This window comes from Mustela nivalis (assembly GCF_964662115.1).
Source record: "Mustela nivalis genome assembly, chromosome: 8".
Lineage (NCBI taxonomy): Eukaryota > Metazoa > Chordata > Mammalia > Carnivora > Mustelidae > Mustela > Mustela nivalis.
Window position 1 is genome coordinate 48,691,315 of NC_139027.1, and position 21,510 is coordinate 48,712,824.

At 39.4% G+C, this 21,510-nt stretch overlaps 1 protein-coding gene across 5 annotated transcripts in view; it reads left to right on the forward strand.

The window, feature by feature from the left end:
* The window catches only part of TACR1 (tachykinin receptor 1), a 169,652-nt gene that overhangs the window by 93,569 nt on the left and 54,573 nt on the right, over positions 1–21,510 (forward strand). For all 5 annotated transcript variants that reach the window (XM_082743842.1, XM_082743844.1, XM_082743840.1 and 2 more), the window contains one exon: positions 4,026–4,220. In XM_082743842.1, coding sequence (XP_082599968.1) covers positions 4,026–4,220 — 195 coding nt within the window. The remainder of the gene's footprint in view (positions 1–4,025; positions 4,221–21,510) is intronic.

A 21,510-nucleotide genomic window follows, 5' to 3' on the forward strand; every position in this document is an offset into this window, starting at 1 on the left:
CAAGCCCAGTCCCCACCAGTTTTGTAAATTGCCTTATTGGCACACAATCACACTCAACAGTTGCCTTGTCCGCTTTCCCACTACAAAGACAAAGTTGAGTAGTTATGACAGAAATTCTGTGGGCCACAAAACTTAGAATATTTCCCATCTGGCCCTTTACAGAAAAAGCTCTCTGACCTTTGAGCAAGACTATAGCAGCTATGGTCTCAGTCACTATTCCTCATCATTTGAACCTGGATGCAGCCCCTGGAGGGAAACCACCCTGGGAGGAAGTGAGTGGAGATGAGGAAGGGCAGGGACAGGAACTGGAGGCAGAGCCTGGGAGGTGAGATCTCTCGGCAGAGGAAAGACATCCTCTCTGCCCAGCGACGTAGGGCTGGTATAAGAGGACATTATGAGGATACTGGGGCCGATCAGAAGATTGGAATTCTTTTTCACAATAAGATTGTTTCACTGTGCCTTTAAAAAAAAAAAATGTGTAGCCTTATACTTTGCCAGATTTCAGAGACTCTGTGGAGAGTTCTTTTTATAAAGCACGATCGTGCAAGAGGAAGATAGCGCCTCAGGTGTTTGAGCTGGGAGGCCACATACAATTCAAATCAAAGCGGACGACCCTCCGTGGGACTGCAGCAACCTGAGGAGGAGAATATAATCCACATCCCACACAGCCCCCCGGACCCCTGTCTCTGGCAGCCTGATGATTAATGCGTAAACCAGGAAGACATTTCATTGACTGCCTTCTGGTCTCTTAAGCACAATGCAGTCAATAAATATTTATTGAATGCATTTTCCTAAGGTTTGCAGCACTTGCTCCATGATAAGTCATAACTGAATAAGCAAGAATCGTTCAGGGCTGTTACAAATAAATATATAAATGTATGTTAATGGAATCCAAGCTAGGAATGGTCAGCAGGAAAGAAAATATGCATCCGTCTACGGACAGGACATGCTTCTTGGGGTGAATAAGAAAGAAGCATGTCACGTAAGCTCCAGAAGTGAGGATTGCCAAAGAAAAAAGGGAGAAAGGTAAAAAAAAAAAAAAAAAAAAAAAAAAAAGAAGAAGAAGAAGAAAGGGATAGCGAGAGATTTATAAATGGCTCTATTTTGAACAAATGAAAATACATACTTTTCTTTAGGGCCAAGCTTTTGTATTCTCTCTAGCTTTATGTGAGTAACATTTTCATCTGTCACTGAAATGGCTCCTCTGCTCAAGAAATGGCAGAGTTAACTGAAATGAGCTCCCAAATTGTAATTTTTGCAATAAAGGTAGAATATGGCTATCTGCAGCCCATTTGAAGCTATAGTACCAATATGCCGATGCAGTTCCCCCTTAAGCTCCAGTCACATTAGATTCTGAATGGCGTATCACCAATTGGGGCACAGGCATGGGAGTTAAGGTATGTTTATTTAAGACTGAATGCTTATCCTGAGTTAAAAGCAAATTAAAATCTTGCATTTGAGATAATGTTAAAAGGGGACAATGTAATTAGCCCATTCTCCTCTGTGCAGTCTCGTCACGCTCCTGTAGAGCCTGAGAATGCACAACTACAGTGAAAGCAGAAGCCTGGATGGTGCTGGAAAGGAAAGGCACCTGCATAGCTAGGTGTCTAGCTTTGTAGGGGAAAGATCTTGCCTCTGGGAAGTGATCCAGTAAGCCAGCCTACAATTAATGCAAACATCATTAATGACCATCTAGGTCCAGCCCTTCACCAGATTGGAAAGGACTCTAGTGACTGCACAGTTCACCTCCATTGGCTCTGCTTCTGGGTTCCCTGTCCACAGCCACTCCACGACGGAAGAGGGAACCAGTCTTCATTGGCTTTAGGCAGCAAGAAAGAGGCAGAATCAAGAAGGAAATCAAGACATCTTGGGGTTCTTTTCAGGAGACCCCTGCAAGGGTGGAAGGTCATCAGGTCTACGGCGTAGCAGACCTTCCTTGGAAGCAGCTGTGGCCCCTTGGGGTAATCTAAAGAAGACACACAGGCTTGATTCATGGCATTTTGAGAGTTGTCTTTGCCCCTCTGGTGCTGGCTTTGCCCTGTCTGGTGCTCTAGACAACAACTGAATGATAGGTTTTATGGCCACCAACTCAACTGAGGAAACTTGCCAGAAGATTTATGGCTTACCGCTCACCCTCACCAAAATATCTGTTCCAAGTCTCTTCTGAATTCTACTCTCTCCTGAATTCTAGACCACCTGTCCATTTTTCCAAAAGAGAGAGAAGGAAAAGATTCTGTGGGGTTTCTTCCTGAAGGTTATCACTTCTGATCATGTATCTGAAGAATGACCTGACATACATAGGCTTACCTTGAGAAGAAAGCCTAGATGGCTAGGAAGAAAATGTGGAGAAAAGTGTTTTAAAGTTTAGAATTATAAAACATCACTTAAAGAAGGCTTTACGAAAACTGAGCCAAAAAGCTCCTGGGCAGGGAGTCAGATCTAATCACAGCACAGGGAAGAGAGGAAGGCTTTGAATGCTTCCTGCCCTTTAAGTAGGATGCCCAGCAGACTTGTCCCAAAACCAGCTAAGCTCACCTCTTCAAGCACCTCCAACAGGCCCCCTGCCATTCCAAGACTTGATTTCCGCTGCTGCCTCCGTAGGGCTCTAAGGCGTTTATCAGATTACCACTTGAGGTCACATATCCTACTGTCGTGTTTTGTGGTTGCTTATTTATGCGCCTGCTCTCCCCAGAGAAATGAGGAGCTTGGAGCCGAGAAGGAAAAGCTGTGTTCTGTGTGCGGCAGGTGCCCGGTGCGAATTTGTAGTGCACATGCTGAATGAAATTGCTTTACTTGTAAAGCAATTTACAAGTAAATTGTAACCGTGGTCCCAGTTCTGGCCTACAGATCCTGGAAGTCCAAAGGGTGTAGAAAAAGAATTATGCGGAATTATGTGCAGCCAGCTGACAGCTGGGCTGCTATTTGTCTGCTCTTTTCCCAAGATTCCATTGGCCATTCTGTCCCATAGAAGCCAGAAATACCTGCATATCAGAGAACCGATGTAAGGTTTTGTCCAATAATATTTAAACCCCAAAGGCAGTGTGAGACATAATTTCTGCTTTGATAAAGAATGCGTATTTTAAGGGATGGATCCATAAACTTTACAAGAAAAAATAAACAGAGCAAGATGCCTTTTAAAATGGAGGATGCAGAATTGATGTGATTATAATTGATAGCAAATGCTGATTGGAATATTTATTATTCCTAAGATCCCTGCTACATTTCAGAGGCGGCACAAATTCAAACGTGTGGACACATTCATTCGGGGCTCCATTCCAGATGAGAGGACATGGGGGAGTGGCTCCGCGTCCTGAGCCATCACTCACGTTGCTTCCCTCTTCCTATGAATGAGGTTTCACCCCCCACCCCAGACTTTAATATACCCAAGTGTGTCTATCTCAGCAGGAAGAGACTGTCTTTCTCCCCATGAGGCATGCATTGTTAGCCATACACTGACTTCTAGATGTTCAAAGAACAGATGAAGATTTCACCAGGAGCTGGTTTTCTGTTAGGCTACTACTTTCTCATAGTTCATTACCCCTCAAATGGTAGAGGCTGACATAAGATTGCTAGCCTTTTAAATGGCCACATAAAAACTTTAAAAAGCCAATATTTTTTATCAACAGTATTCCTTAATTCAAGAAGGATAAAGATGGTCTTTATATTGAATAAATTGACAACATGGTTCTTGTCCTTCTAATTCTACCGTATGCCTCTGATCTACATTTGGTTATCATGTTCCCAGCATGAGCATCCTATTAACGAAAATGTCTCTCTTAGAATGTTGCTTGATGGGTTCTAGATATTTGAAAACCTGGTTGTCTTTTCTTACGGATTTTAGGGTTTTATGTCCTAACAGTCATAACATTTAAGGATAGAATATGCAAAAGTGATCAGAAAATAGTCGTAAAAGTCATCAGAAGTCAAATGTTTCCCTGGAATTTTTCTTTGGTAGGCACAATGCTAATCCCCAATGCAAATTCTGGTGACCAAATCAGAAATTGGTCCTTTCTTCTCTGTTCCAGGTACATGGCCATCATCCATCCCCTCCAGCCCCGGCTCTCAGCCACGGCCACCAAGGTGGTCATCTGTGTCATCTGGGTCCTGGCTCTTCTACTGGCCTTCCCCCAGGGCTACTACTCAACCACAGAGACCATGCCCAACAGAGTCGTGTGCATGATTGAATGGCCCGAACATCCCGACAAGATCTACGAGAAAGTGTGAGTAGGGATGATTCCCGGGTGACGCCTTCTTTGCCTTTTCTTCTTCTTTCTTTCCATGTTCTTTTGTTGGTTACAATTTAGCGTCTATCTAGAAGCATTTCTCATAACCAGTTGGATGTTAGGCTGATGTGTCCATCATTATCAAGGAACTCTTTGTGTCCCAAATACTACTCTGGACTTTGAGTGAAAATTTTAAAAATACGTAAGACCTGGATCTTGTTATAGCCTGCCATCCAAGCGCTCTTCCGTATCCTCCTGCGGTTATCGTGACTCTGCCCCACCAGTGTCTGCATTGCTTTGCCTGGGAGTTTGTCTCTCCAGAACGCTGCTCTGCCCTCTTGTTCAGCATGCCAGAAGGTGGGGGAATTATCCTTGCTCCCAGCAGCTCTCAACAGCAGATAGCAGTTGGAGTATGAACACCAGCGCCCTCAGCCCACAGGTGGGATGTCTCTGAGGTGTGTGTTTACACTGCGGCCAAGGTTTTGTCTCAGGGTGAAGCTCCAGTCACCCCCGCTGACACCCCCTTCTCTGTGCCACAGCTCTTCTCCCTACTGGCATTTCTTTCTCCTTCTAACGAACTCACTTGCGCTTGAATCTTGATCTCAGAGTGTGCCTCTGGGGGAAGCCAAGCCACAGCATGTATCTTCCAGAGTTTTCTAGGTGGAGAAATAAGATACACATTCAAAATGGATGGGAAGGCAAGGCCAGTACAATGAGACCTTAAGAGTTACAGGTTTCCCTACAAGACATGCCAGCTTTTATCTTCAGGGGCCTGACTGATCGCATTAAAGGGATTTCAAAGAAATCCTGGCAGTTTTCTCCAGGACTTTTCCTAGAGGCTACACTGAAATGGCTTATTCTTTGTTTTGTTCCGCTCAGGTGAGTGACAATGTGACATTTCTATCACTGTCAGTTTCCTGGGCTCAGAGCACATTGATCTGTGGGTCCTTTGACAGTTCTCTGTAATTCTCCAATCTCGGGTTTATTATGTGAATCATAATATAACACTGGCGTTAATAATCAGATGATATATGTTTTAATAACAAGATTGCCATTACTACTTCTATGACTCCGGGCAAGGATCACAGACCCCCCTCATTGTTAAATTGAAAGTGATAAGCACTGCTTCCCATAAACAACTGCTGTGAAGTGCAAACGAGATAATGTATCCTCGCCTTGTAAGCTATTAAATGCCATACGAAAGGTAAGATACTGTTATCGAACCAAATTCATCAGATAGCGGTAGAATCATTACAGGCCTTTAAACTCAGTAGGCGGTAACATGAGACACTACCTGTTGGCCCCCAAGATCTGAGGGTCTGAAAGCCTGCTGCAGAGAGTTCCACGGAGCATGGAAATGGGGCTTGCCAGAAAGCAATACATAAAGCCCAGGCTTTGCCTCCCAGACACAGGCAGTAGGATTTAATCGATCAAGCAGTGGGGGGATTAATGCTCAGCCTAGAAGGAGACATTGAAAATTATTCTTCCAAATGAAACTACAAGCCTGAGTGGGGTCTCAGCGGGGGAAAGAACAGAGCTTTCCAAGCTGTACAGGGCCCGTGAACGTGTTCAAGCCAGAAGGTTCCCTCAGAAGGGAAAAATGAAAGACCCTGAATTAAAGCCCATTCTGTAAGCTGCTTAGAAACTGCCTTTGACTTGGTTCACGTGATTTTTTTCCAAGTCTGCTCACCTTCCTACAGTTTTGTTTCAAAATACAGTCCATTTATCTTCCAACAAATTCCAAGTTTAACATGGAAACAAAGGTATTTACACAGATCCCTGGAGTCTTGCCCAAGAAATAGTAGTTTTTAAAGTTTTACTCTGAAACATTTTGCTGTCTTTGGCTTGTTAATGATGAAGAAAGCCCTCTGAGACTCGATACAGTATGCTGATTGTCTTCTTTCTTTGCAATGAGAATTTAGGGTAGCTGGACTAGAAGCATGCTTAGGTTTGCCATCATTGTTTATTTCATGATTTTTTGAACTTCTTCCTTCTTTTTATTTGTTCATTTTTAAAATTTTATTATTTTTATTAAGTTTTTAATTTTAATTCTGGTATAGTTAACATACCGTCTTAAATTAATTTCAGGTGTATAGTAGAGTGATTCCACCGTTCTATCCACTGCTCAGTGCTCACCATGCTAAAGGCTCACTTATTTCACTCATCTCTCCACCTTCCTCCGCTCTGGGAACCATCATTTTGTTTGCTATAGTTAAGGGTCTGTTTCTGGGTTTGTCTCTCTCTTTTTCCTTTTGCTCATTTGTTTTGTTTCTTAAATTCCACACGTGAGTGAAGACGAATGGATAAAGAAGATATGAGATACACACACACAAACACACACACACACACACACACACACACACACAGAGGAGTTTTCTTTGGCCATAAAAAAGAAGGAAATCTTGCCAGTTGCAACAGCACGGTTGGAGTCAAAAGTGTAATGCTAAGCGAAATAAGTCAATCAGAGAAAGGCAATACCATATGTTTATTTCATGATTTTAATCTTAAAAAATGAGTCTGGAGAACAGCATCTGATTTTATCTACTCAAGATGTGTAAAATGTTTACGGATACAGTAGTAAGTTGAAAGAATCTGTATTTGTCATCCACATACGATGTCTGTGAAGCAAACATAAGTCGAGTGCGTAGTAAGCTTTATGTAAGCCTATTTCCTTTTTGTCAATATCCTTCATAATGCCTTATGATATACTTTTAGAGAATTTAAGTTTTACTAGCTCTAACCTAAGTACTTCTGCTTCTGCTGGGACTGATTGCCATTGTCTTCTGCTGGGACTGATTGCCCTTTCCACAGCAGACAATAATCCCAAATTTGAAACCAGAAGGAAACTTTTTTTAAGGCAGTATAATAATTAGGTTAAGAACATGGGGTCTGGAGTTAAATGAGGGCTCAACTCCCAGCCACATCACTGTCTAGTTGAGTCATCATGGTCAAGTTATTTAAGCCTCTAAGCTGAATGGAACATTCCACATAGAGGTATCGAGAAAAGTAAATAAGGCACATGCTTAGCCCAGTGCCAAGCACATGTAGATGTGCGCATCACTCGTAGATCTAGGTACATGGGTAGATGACTGGCAGGAGACAGTGTGGTGGGCAAATGCTTAGGCCCAATTTTCCTGATGAATAATTTGTGCCAGCTAATTATATAAAAAGGTTTTGTAAAAATCTTAGATTGCTGCATTCACCTTCTGGCTAGACGCTGAACCTCCAGCCCTGATCATTCATCATTCAGGCTCTTTATTAATACATGGATTAAATTAAGCACTATTAAAGAAAGGCAATCCAATAAAAGAGCAGGCAAAAGTTTTGCATATGCACTTCGCAAAAGGAAATGTCCAAATGACCAGTTAATATGTGAGGAGGCACACAACTTCATTCATCACCAGTGAAATACAAATGAAAACCATAATGACATCTTTCTGCCCACCCATTAGACGGGCAAATGTTAAGAAGCCTGACTCAACTAAGCATTTAGAACTTTCGGTGAAATTAAGAAACAATGAGAACCTTTGTAGACTGCTAGAAGAAGCATACATCGATAAAACCATATTGGAAAACATTTTGTAGTATCCAGAAAAGCAGAAGCTATCCACACACTACCACCCCACAGTTTTGCCCAGGGGTAACTTCCCTAGAAAAATGCATGCACATGTGCATCCAAACACAGCTAGGGTATGGTTCATATCAGCATTGTTCTTAATGCCCCAAACTGGAGGTATTCCAGATGTCCATCATCAGTTGGATGGGTAAAAAACTGTGGCACAAGCATGTAACAGAATACTATGTAATTAACACAACGAACAGAATGTAGCTCCATGCAACATGGCTGGTTCTCACAAAGTCTTAAAACAAAATGAGGAAAATGGAAGTACATCTTTAAGAGCACATCAGTACGTGGTCGAACTATAAATGCAAACAAAGTAGTAGTCACCATGAAAGTGAAGACATGATTCTCTCTCATGGGAAGGAAAGGTGTGTGGCCAAGAAGAGACACTTAGAGATGCTTTTGAGGGGCTGACAAAATTATATTTCTTGAGCTCTGTGGTAGTAGCATGAGTGCTTGCTTAAAAACCATTCATAATACCAGGTGATTTTGCTCATCCATTTTTTCTGGAAAGTATGCTTCATATTTTTTAACTGTAAATTAAATGCTATTCAAAGGATTTTGCTTTTACAAGCTTTCAAGAAACTGCTTTCCTTGGGATAACCCCAGAAGTTCGTTCCTTAAGAATTACCTTCTGAGGCACAGAGCTTTGCCTAGAATGATATTATTCATAAGTTTTTACTTTTGAATAAGCCAAAGCATGGATGGACCCCACTGCATTCTCATGCTTACTTAACCTCGTTCATTTTGCCTTGCTGACTCCTACCTTTCAGCCCACCTGGAATTTTCCCAACTGGTCTAAGAGCATATGGGACAAATGCTGTCCCTGAAAGGAGTGGCAAACGTTGAGTAGAGCATAAGGCCCAGACAGTCTCCACAACCTCCACCCCTTACTGCTATATTCATAAGCATGTACCTCTGGGCAATAAAATGCTACCGACAGACTTGGTCAGTTTCCTGGAAAATCATTTCAAACTTTATTTTGCATTTTTAAAAATGAGCAAATTTTGAAGTATACTGAAAATTCCTATAATTTCTTTAATCATCTGTATGCTCATCTTTCATGAAAGGCTCTAACATTTTGATGAATATTCTTCCAGTCTCTTACTCCCTCTCTAGGGAGATACTGTTCTTAGTTTGTTTTGAAGTGTCCTACAAGCACACAGGTCAACACAAATACAGATTGCTTCCCTCTCTGTAACACAAAATGTAGCTCATATTTATGCACATCATTCTGTATCTTATTTTTAAAATTTAATGTGTCTTAGAGATATTTCCATATCAGTTCATGAAGAGCATCTCTATTCTTTGTCTCAGCTACACACAGTACTCCAGGCTACAAATGTACAATGTTATTTAGCCAATCACACTTTGGGTGGACTTTGGATTATCTCCAGCCTTTTGCTATTCTGGAGCACAGCCATGCACATTTATCATGCAAGGCTATCTATAGCAAAAAATTTCCAAAAATGAAATTGCTGAGTCAAAGACATATAACATTTTAATTTTGATATTTGCCCTCCATATCGAATGGTGCTAATTTACATTCTGAACCAGCAGTGTATGGAAGTCCTGGTTCCTCTACAACCTTCCCAACAGAGTAGTGTATTGTCAGGCTTTGAGATTTTTGCCCATTATAGTTAAAATTTGCGTTTCTCTTTTTACAAGTAGGGTTGAATATCTTTTCATAATAGGAGTAATTTGTGTATACATCTTACTATCTGTTAATTTCATTTACCATGTCATGAATGATTTCCTATGTCATTAAACATGTTTCTACAACCTGTTATGAGTATATACATAAACACATACATATATGTTTATATGTGTGCATAAATAATAATTTCGGGGGCACTTGGGTGACTCAGACAGTTGAGTGTCCAGCTCTTGATTTCTGCTCAGGTCATGGTCTCGGGGTCATGAGATCTAGTTCTGTGTCAGGCTCCTCACTCAGTGGAGTGTCTGCTTGAGATTCTTTCCCTCTCCCTCTGCTCCTATACTCTCTCTCTCAAATAAATAAGTAGATCTTTCAAAAATGAATGATAGGGCGCCTGGGTGGCTCAGTGGGTTAAAGTCTCTGCCTTTGGCTCGGGTCATGATCCCAGCGTCCTGGGATCGAGCCCCGCGTCAGGCTCTCTGCTCAGCGGGGAGCCTGCTTCCTCCTCTCTCTCTGCCTGCTTAGCTGCCTACTTGTGATCTCCATCTGTCAGATAAGTAAAATCTTTTAAAAAATGAATGATAATTTTGTTAACGAATCTGTTCTTTGAAAACTGACTACTCTTTGAAAATTGAGCTCTTTCAGCTGACTTAAGATAAGAGACCAAGCTTTAAAACAAGCTGCTTCTAGCTCCATCCCCAGATCCCTCCGGGGACTACTTCAGTGTCCTCTGCCATCCCCTGCTTATGTTTACAGCACATGGTTAGAGGAAAATATCCTAATGTTGTAACAGTCATGAAAATGAGGACGTAGGCTCATTATTAATGTAATAATATCATCATCTGTAATTGAATGCTGCCACCATGTGCAAGCTGGCTTGGCTTTGGCTGCTCTGGTGAACTGTGACACTTCCCAGGAAGTCCTATGAAGAGGGAATGGATGGACTGGTTTCATGGGTGACCAAAAGGGACTCCTCCTGGCACAGAAAAATGCAAGGGAAAGGATGAAGTATAAAAAAGAAATACATCGACCTCCCTGTTCTACTAAAATGAGGAGGAATGCACCGTAACTTTCAAAGTTAATCAGAGCCAAGCCCACTCTTGAGGATGCTGTACAAGCTGTCAGGTTGCAGTGGTCCCAGAAGGTTCCACAACAATACCCCTGAGGACAAGTAAGATGAATGAGTCCACACTTCTTCATCAGAGGGCCTACCACCAAGGCCAAGAAAAAGTCTGTAATGAGGATGAAAAATGAGAAAGACATCCAAATGAATGAGATTTAGACAGTGGGGGAGTTCAGTTTCCTGAATCATTTATTAACATTGGTCATATATCATTTTCTATTAATTAGACCTCCATGTACCTAACTTTGCAGTAGAACTGTGGCAAGAAGTAAGATATGCCTATTCTGAATTCCAAATATTACCAATAGTACTGGGAAAGGAGGCAATGCAAGAAAATAGCATCATTCATGACTTTAATTACCTGGAAATTTCGTGGATGGGAACTTGAGTGTATATATTAACTCTAATATAATTCTCTATAAATACTAGTCTTAAGAAAGACTATAAAAATGTGCTGGTTTTTTTGCAGCATTTTGTCTTTTATATATTACAGCCCATCATCAGAAGTTAGCTGAAATTTTTATATTGATACATATTTTTTCTCTCATTAATAATAATGAAAATTGAAAATCAACTAACTGAAAGCATATGAGGGGAAAAGGGAGTATCAGAAAATGTACCTGAAGCATTACTTCTCAAATGTTCCACCTTCTTGATTATTTCACAAATAAATGAAGGAAAAGAAATGAAGGAAAGGAAAAGCTTTGCCAAGCTGCTCCAGGCCTTGGCCAAAGGGGTGTCAGCGTATTTGCGTTTCCAGGACTGACTGTTTATGCTAGCTGTTATGATTAATCTCCTCCCCTGACACCTGCTACATTTATAGATACAGCCCAGGGCCCCTGGTATTGTCTCGGCTGTTGATGAAAAGCAGTTAAGCCAAGAATGAAAAGTACATCGACACTTCAGGGAAAGATGGTTGCATAAAAACAATCCCTTAACCTTGACTCCCAGAAAGAAATTAAGAGTGAGCAAAGGAGGAAGAGGAGGAAACTTAAAAGAAAAAAGAAAAGAAAAGTCAAAAAAAAGAAAAAGGAAAGGAAAAGCCTACATTAATACAGAGACTAGGAAGTTTGCCATACAAATGCCAGAAATTTCACTCCGTTTCTGGTAGATACTGTGCAGACAGAGCCAAGGAAGAGGCAGCCACCACCAAGGACTAGCATGGGCAAGACATAAAAGAGCAGCCCCTAATTTGGAGTAAGCCTGAGGAAGATGGGACCCCGTAGTTTGAGATTCCTTTGAACTGTCACTATCAGCTTCCAGAGACAGCTGCTCTTAGACTGGGCACAAGGCGCACCCAGGCTAGACAGCATAATTGATAGTAAGATAAAAATGGATGATTTCCTACAAAACTGTAAATATCAAATTGATGTAGCTTGAGGGGAAAGGAATGAAAAATACTGTTCAACAACAACATTTATGAAAGGCACCGGGATCAAAATTTGTGCAGAGAAATTCTTTCAAACGTAAGAATTAAATATAAGCTCTCCTAGAGTTCAAAACCATATGGAGTACTTCCTAAGTTATATACACACTTGGCACAATATGATTGTGAAAAACTAACAAAGAGAACTCCAGAAACCTTCAGGCCAATACCATTTATAAACATATATGCAAACATCCTAATTAAAAGTCACTAAAAAAGTCAAAATGATATTAAAATAGCACTGGCTTGTTTTTGAGCATGACTTTTTCCAGCAAATAAGGTTAGTAAGTTATCAAGAAATCTGTTGTATTTCTTTTAATTAATTGGTCAAAGGAAAGCATCATTATTTGTTTCAACAAATGTCAAGATAAATTTATTAAAATATAGTATCTATTAAAGGAAAAAGTAGCTTTTACCAGCAATAATCCTTGAGAAAATAAATGTATAAGATCTCCTTTACAGCAGAAACAAAATTAAAACACTTTGAATATTTAAGAAATAAGAGCTATATGAAGAAAATTAAAACATTGTGCTATTTTAGGGGTGCCCGGGTGGCTCAGTCAGTTGAGCATCTGCCTTCAGCTTAGGTCATTACCCCAGGGTCCTGGGATCGAGTCCTGCATCAGGCTCCCTACTTCTCCCTCTCCCACTCCCTCTGCTTGTGTTCCCTCTCTATCAAATAAATTCTCAGACAGAGATCACAAGTAGACAGAAAAGCAGGCAGAGAGAGAGAGGAGGAAGCAGGCTCCCTGCTAAGCAGAGAGCCCGATGCGGGGCTTGATCCCAGGACGCTGGGATCATGACCTGAGCCGAAGGCAGAGGCTTTAACCCACTGAGCCACCCAGGTGCCCCAATAAAATCTTTTTTAAATATGTGCTTTGGTGAGTGCTGTGAAGTGTGTAAACCTGGTGATTCACAGACCTGTACCCCTGGGGATAAAAATATATGTTTATAAAAAATAAAAAAATTAAAATCTAAAAAAAAAAAATCATGCTATTAGACTTTACTGAATAGCAGAAGAGAATATTTGAGAAACATTTCACCTGATTCAAATGCTGGAAATATCTAAGAGCATATAGGAAACAGTTTCCTTTCTATCTCTTTTTTCCCATTTGTAAACTGGCCATTTGTAAAGCAGCGTTATTCACAGGAGTCAAAATGTGGAAACACCCTTTTATCTTTACGTGATTTCATAAAGCTATCAGTTCTCCACAAACTTCCCACAAGTATGTTTAGGTAACCTAGAAAGCAAGTCATTTAAAAAGAATAAATAGATAAAAATAGTTCAAGAAAAGATGGAACAAGAAGAATTAATTTTGATGTCTGCAAAATACTGAAAAACAATGATAAGAAGTGACTCGCTCTTCCAGATATGAAAATATCATTTCTGGGGATAGAACTAATTAAAAAAAAAAGAAATCACACACCCATACACACAGACAGAAACCCAAGACTATAAAATATTGTATTTAGTGTATGCTACAGATGGCATGTCAAAATCTATAAATTTGGAGGGGAACCCGATCAACCAAAATTTTGTAGAATTCTCTAACTCAAATGGTTTTATAGGTAACTGCATAAGCCTCCACCGCCTGCAGCTTGGAGAGTAGCAACATATGTTAACACACTGAAGCCTCTGAGAGGCTTTCCATTCAAAAATGTTTTGTTTATTTTTATAGGAAATATATTCATGTGGTTTAAAAGTTCAGCTATTGTAAAAGGGTAATCAGGAAAAAATTTCTCCCTCTAGCCACTGCTCTTATTTTCTTGTGAGCTTTCTAAAGTTTCCTTGTGCTTATCTTAAAAAAGTTTGTGTATATGATCTTGCTGTTCTCTTTCTTACACAAAATAGATAATACAACCTATTCTTGCTTTTTCCTTTAACAACTCATCTCAGAAGTCCTTTCTCGCCATATGGAGCAAGCAGTCTCATTTTTTTCTTCTTCTTCTTTTTTTTTTTAATAGCTGCATAGTATTCTTCCTTATGGGAAAACATCATTTATTTTTCTGGTATGATTTTCATGTATATTTGAACTCTTCTTACTGTTTACTAGTTCAAATTATATTGCAATGAATAGGCTTCCCCCTGATTAAGTATTGCAATAAAAAGACCTGAAAGTTTTGCTTAAACCTTATATTTCCCAAGCTTATTTGATCATAAAATCCTTCTTTTGATTAATCCCATTAATATCCCACAGAACTATTGCCCAAAAAACATGTTCTGGGGAAACTCCAGGCTAATCCTTTCTCACAACTTAAGACCAATATAAATTCCATGTATAGATGAGATGGAGAATAGACTTTTCCTAACACCAAAGTCAAGGCCAAAATGAAAGAAATTGCTGGTTTGAATACAGATATAGAGATAAAGATATATTTCTTAAATTCTGTATATCAAAGAAACTCCATGAAAATACAATGTATGAGACAAACCATCAATAAAATTAACATAGAAAAGCCCTAAATAATCAGTAAGAATAAGGTGTTTTTTTTTTTTTAATCAAAAAACTAACAGAGCATAAAAGAATACGAAAAGGTGTATTCCACTAAGGGATACAATTTTCTCTTTATTTGATTGGCCGAGATTAAGGTTAATGAAAATGCTAAGTATTAACAAGGTTACAGGGAAGATGGGCACTGTGTTCAGGAAGGCAGTTTGACAATATCAATCAAGATTTTAAATATACACTTGATTGTTTTATTTCTTAAATTCCACGTATGAGTGAAATCATATGGCATTTCTCTGTCTCTGACTTATTTCACTTAGCATTATACTCTCTAACTCTACCCATGTTGTTGCCAATGGCAAGATTCCATTCTTTTTTATAGCCGAATAACATTCATTGTATATATATTTATATATACCACATCTTCTTTATCCATTGATCAATTGGTGGACACTTGGGAGCAAAGGGAAAAAGAGAGAGACAGAGACAGAGAGATTGAGAGAGAAAGAGAAAGAGAGATAAACCAAGAAACAGATTCTTAACTAACATACTGATGGTTTGTTCTCTGTAGTTAAATGGTTAAATAGGTGATGGGGATCAAGGAGTGTGTTGTGATGAATGCAGGATGATGTGTGGGATTGTGGAATCACCCTACTGTATACCTGAACTAACAGTTTAACTAATAGTTTAACGAACTGGAATTAAAATTAAAGCCTTAAAAAATTAAATACACACTTGATTTGGATCAGCAGTAATACTCTTAGAAAGTCAGGAGGGCTAGTGTAAGAAAGTCAGGATGTATGTGCAAGATATTGATATTCACATAATTAATAAGTTTGTAAAATTAGAAATAAATCCCCAATAATAGGGGACTGAATAATAAATCATTAATATATCATTCACACAAAGAAAAACTATGCAGCCATTGAAAATAACATTGCACAAGCATGTTAATTAACATGAAAATATATTCATGATACTCTGATCAGTAAATAAAATGGGTTTCAGGGGCGCCTGGGTGGCTCAGTGGGGTAAGCCTCTGCCATTGGCTCAGGTCATGATTTCAGGGTCCTGCATCAGTCTCTCTGCTCAGTGGGGAGCCTGCTTCCCCCCTCTCTCCGTCTGCCTCTCTGCCTACTTGTGATCTCTCTCTCTCTGTGTCAAATAAATAAATATAATCTTTTTAAAAATGGGTTTCAAAGTAATGTGTATAGTATAGTGGCATTTCTGTGATTTTTTAAAGAAAATGATTATATGCATTTACGGTTAGATATACAGCATTTACATGAAAGATATACAGCAAAGTTTAATGCTCAATTATTTTTTATTTTCTTGGAGGCAGGGCTATGGATCATTTAAATTTCTTGGTTTTTGCTTATCTGAAATTTAAGTTTCTTCAAACTAAATATAAATTATAAACTACACTGCATTTTAAGATTTAAGAATGGGGAATTTTTAAGGCATCCACTTCTAGAATAAAAATATTATCACTCGAAAAATATCACTAGGGTAACTAAAAATGAAAAAAAAAATGGTTCAGCTAATTATGTAGACCAGAATTATATTAGACCAGAATTCTGGTCTAATTCTAATTATATTAGACCAGAATCATTTTCTTCCAAATTCTTCAGACATTGTTCTGTGGTCTTCTGGCATGTAGTTTTGCAAAGAAATCTGATGCCATCTGATTTTTTTCCATTTTAGATAATTGGTGTTTTTTGCCTGCAAACATTTGAGATTTTTCTTTATGTATGCCAAAAAAACACACCAGAAAAATAGGTAAATTTAGAGGTTTGCATTGTATTTACCTATCATTATTGAGAGCTTCCATCTCAAGTCAAAGCTCAAGTTTAGGGATATTTTCTTCATTAAGAAATTTTTAAATTTCCTATTCTCTGCTCTGTTCTCCTTTTCTATTTGTTCCTGGTTCAGTTTTGGGAGGTTATATGTTTCTAGGAACTTAACCATTTCTTCAAGGTTGTCTGATTTCTTGGCATATAATTTTTTAGAACATTCCCTTATAATCCTTTGTATTTCTGTAGTGTTGGTTGTTATTTCTCTTCTTTCATTTCTGATTTTGAGTTCTCTCTCTTCTTTTTTCCTTAATGTAACCTAGCTAAGGGTTTATCAATTTTATTGATCTTTTCAAAGAACCAGCTCCTGGTTTCATTAATCTGGGTTTTTTTGTTTTGTTTTGTTTTTTAGTTTCTATTTCATTTATTTTGCTATAATCTTTATTATTTCCTTCCTGCTATGCTAGTTTTGGGTTTTGTTCTTTTTCTAGCTCCTTTAGGTATAAAGTTAGGTTGTTTATTTGATATTTTTTCTTGCTTCTTGAGGTAGGCCTGTTTTGCTATAAACTTCCTTCTTAGAATAGCTTTTGCTGCTTCTCAAAGATTTGGGGCCTTTGTATTTTCATTTGCATTTGTCTCCATAGATTTTTGGATTTCCTCTTTGATTTCTTGGTTGACCTATTCATTGTTTAGTAGCATGCTAGTTAACCTCCTTGTATTTCCATATTTCCTTGTGTTCTTTCCAGATTTTTTCTTAGAGTTGATTTCCAGTTTCATAGTGTTGTGTCTGGAAAAGATGCATGGTATGACTTCATTCTTTTTGAATTTGTTGACACTTGTTGTGTTGCCTAATATGTGATATATTCTGGAGAATGTTCCATGTGCACTTGAAAAAAAAAAAACATGTATTCTGCTGTTTCAGGATGTTCTGAATATATATGTATTCTGCTGTTTCAGGAATGTTCTCAATATGTATGTTAGATCCAACTGGTCCAATGTGTCATTTAAAAGTACTGTTTTCTTGAAGATTTTCTGCTTGGATGATCTATCCATTGATGTAAATTGAGTGCTAAAGTCCCCTATTATTGTATTATTACCAATTACTTCCTTTACGTTTGTTATTAGCTGCTTTATGTATTTGGGTGCTCCCATGTTGGGTGCATAAATATTTACAATTGTTACATATTCTTGTTGAATTATTCCCTTATAGTGTCCTTCTTTGTCTCTTGTTTTAAAGTCTATTTTGTTCAGTATAAGAATTGGTACCTTGGCTTTCTTTTCACCTCCATTTTCATGATAAATGCTTTTCCATCCCTTCATTTTCAATCTGCATGGGTCCTTAGGTTTGAAATGAATCTCTTGTAGGCATCATATAGATAGACCTTGAATTTTTATCTATCCCATCACCCTATGTCTTTTGATTGGAATATTTAGTCCATTAACATGAGAAGTAACTCTTGATTAAGTCTATACTTATTGCCATATTGTTAACTTTTTTATTTCTTTAGTGATATACTTGGTTTCCTTTCTCTTTATTTTTTGCATATCTATTACTGATTTTTGATTTGTGATTACCATTAAGTTTGTAAATAACATCTTGTGCATATACTTAGCCATATAAGTTGATGGCCACTTAAATCTGAACCTATTCTTACTCCTCCCCCATATTTTAGGTATGTGGTGTCATACTTTGTATCCTTTTACTCTGTGAATCCCTTGACTGATTTTTGTAGATGTACTTAATTTTACTACTTTTGTGCTTCCTACTTTTCTTACTCCTACCTCTGGTCTTTCCTTTCCACTCAGAGAGCCCCCTTTAACGTTTTTGTAAGTTTGATTTAGTGGTCATGAATTCCTTTAAGTTTTGTCTGGGAAACTCTCCTTCCATTCTGAATGACAACCTTGCTGGATAGGGTGTTTTGGGGTTGTAGGTTTTTTTCTTTCAGCACTTTGAGTATATCATGCCACACCCTCTGACCTGTAAAGTTTCTGCTGAAAAATCCACAGATAGCCTAATGGGCTATACATAACTCTTTACATAACTCTATACATAACTCTGTACATAACTCTTTTCTTTTATCTTGATACTTTTAAAATTCTTTATCATTATTTTTTGTCACTTTTATTACTATGTACCTTGATGTGGACTTCCTTGGTTGACTTTGTTGGGGGAATCTCTGTGTCTCCTGGATTTGGATTTCTGTTTCCTTCCTCAGATTTGGGAAGTTTTCAACTCTTATTCTTCAAATAAATTTTCTGCCCCCTTTTCTCTTTTTTCTCCTGTGGAACCCCTATAATGTTAATGTTATCATGCCTCATGGTATGGCTGAGTGCCTTAAGTCTATTTTCTTTTCTTTTTTTTTAAGATTTTATTTATTTATTTGACAGACAGAGATCACAAGTAGGCAGAGAGACAAGCAGAGAGAGAGAGGACGGGAAACAAGCTCCCTGCCGAGCAGAGAGCCCAATGCAGGCTTGATCCCAGGACACTGGGATCATGACCTGAGCTGAAGGCAGAGGCTTTAACCCACTGAGCCACCCATGCACCCCATATTTTCATTTATTATTATTTTTTTCTTCTCCTGTTCAGCTTGATTGTTTTCCATGACTCTGTCTTCTAGGTTGCTGATCTGTTCTTCTGCTTCCTCTAGTCTATTATTTATTCCATCTAGTGTATTTTTAATTTCAGTTACTGAATTCATCATCTCTGATTGGTTCTTTTTTATGTTTTCTATCTCTTTGTTGAGGGCCTCACTGAGGTCCTCCACTCTTTTTTTCAAGTCCAGGGAGTATCTTTAAATTCTCTGTCAGATATACTACTTATCTCCATTTCACTTAGGTGTCTTGCTGTGATTTTTGTCCTGTTCTTTCTTTCATTTGGTTATATTCCTCTGTTTCCTCATTTTGTCTAACTCTCTGTGTCTGTTTCTTTCTTTCTTTCTTTCTTTTTAAGATTTTATTTGTTTATTTAGCAGAGAGAGAGAGAAAGAGAGCACAATCAGGGGGAGCAGCAGACAGAAAGAGAGGGAGAAGCAGTTCCCCACTGAGCAGAAAGCCCAACATGGGGCTCGATCCTAGAACCCTGGGATCATGACCTGAGCCAAAGGCAGATGCTTAACGGCCTGAGCCACCCAAGCACCCCTCTGTGTTAGGAAAGTCAGCTCCATCTTCTGCTCCTGAAAGCAGTGACCTCATAAAGAAGAGGACCTGTAGTGCTCTGCAGCACAATGGCCCCAGTTCACCTGAACATGGCACTTCATAGATGTCTCCTATGTATTGCATCTGCCCTACTGTCATGGCTGAGCTGCTTTTGCCTTCAGTCCAGTCATCTGCAATGGCTCTCTTTGTCTATTGTGGGCAGGGTCTAGTCCCTGTGCTGTTTGTGGGCTAGTCTGTGGCTGCCTTGGGCTTGAGTCAGACCAGGCATTTTCCAGAGATGCAAGAGCACTGAACTGCAGTGTGTTTTCCCTATGTTGTGCTCCGAGAAGCTTTTGTTGGTGGGTAGGACCTGCAGTCAGACCAGATGTCTGCCCCCAGTCCACAGCTAAGGCAGGAGTTAGACTGGTATGCATGGGTATCTTCCCCTCTCCCCGGGGCAGTCCTGACAGTGACAGGACAGTCACTTTGGGGTTTGCTAGCCCCTGTCAGGACTGCTTGCACACTACCAAGCTTGTGGCACCATTTTGGATGGGCTTTTCCAGGTTGGAAGGGGCATATTGGAAGGGCATATTGGAAGGGGGGATAGAACCCACTATTAGCAAGCTAGGAGGAGAGTGTTGACACTGTGCTCGTTCCTGCAGGTGTCTCTGTATCTGGCTGGGGGAGGGAGGCGGTGGAAGGAAATGGTCCCCACTAGCTCTTTTGTTCTTGGAGAGGTCTCCCAATACACACACTGCGATTAATAAACAAATCTCCTTCCCCTATAACCCAGGTGTTTTTCAAACTGCTGCTTCTATGCTTTTATCTCCATGGGGCTGTTTGTTATGCTGTCTCTAAGGGTATGGATTCAGTTTCCTATCACCCTCCTGGTTCTCCCAGAGCCAAGCCCAGTGATTTTTAAGTTCCAGGTGTTAACCTCTGCTGATTGTAAGAATTCACAAAATCACCTCCTCTGCTCTCAACGCCAAATGTTATGGGGATTTGTCCTCCCAGTGTGGATTCCCTGTGCCTGGTGGTGCCTGGGGTGGGAGTCTGCTCCTCTCTCCATTCATGTCTACAGTTTCCCTCCCTCCTGCAGACAGACCTGCAGGTCCATTTGGTCCCGACCACATTTCTGCCCTTCCCACACTCTTTGATGTGGCCTGTTCTACAGTTAGTTATGGAGGGTATGTTCTGCCAGTCTTCTGGTCATTTTCTAGGTTATTTACCCTAATGTGGGTGATATCTAGTTGTATCAATGGAGGGAGGTGAGCCTAGGACCCTCCAATTTTTGCAGTTTTGATTCTGTAATCATGTTTTCCTTAAGAAGTATTTCCTGCCCTTTTCACAGATACAACAGCCTCCAAAATCTTGTTTTAAAAATAAGGGATTGCAGGTTTTTCCTGCTATCCAAAAGTAGAGCATTTCTGTGAAATCCTTTGTAAACTGAAATGTCATAAAGCAAAGAAGCAATTACCATTAATTTACTTGGAAAATTTTTTTTAGCATCCCCAGACCCAAAATGACCTCCCTTAGACTTCACTGATACCTTAGGACACATTTGGCTAACTGATGCACAAAATAGATTGAGATAAAACACACTGTTCACAGACAAATTTTGAAGCTATGGAAACTTGAGGCTGAGACGCTGAGTAGTTCCTAGGGAAGGAGCTTGGCACATCTGCTCTTGCTGCTGAGAGTGAGTACTGCTATCAGCTCACTGCAAAACAAGCAGGGGAAGCTATTTTTGCTTTTTGCCTTTTTTCATAACAGTGAACATCCTCTTCAAATTTCTTTCAGTTACTGAAAACAGGTAATGACCTCTGTCTTCTAGAAAAGTGGGAGATACATGTACCTCAAGTTTTCATCTGTTCTTGAAGCAAGATCTTTCACAAAGAGATCTTTTCTTCTCTACCAGATTGGTTCCCTTTGTCGGCTCTATCAAATATCAAATCATTTTCTCTTTTTGCTCATCCTTAGAAAGTGTAGCCCAATGAGGAGAGTTAAAATGGGTTTGGAGTTGTATGGATCCCTCCTCAATCTTTCAATGACAGATAGAGGAGAAGGACGTATGGGTTTGC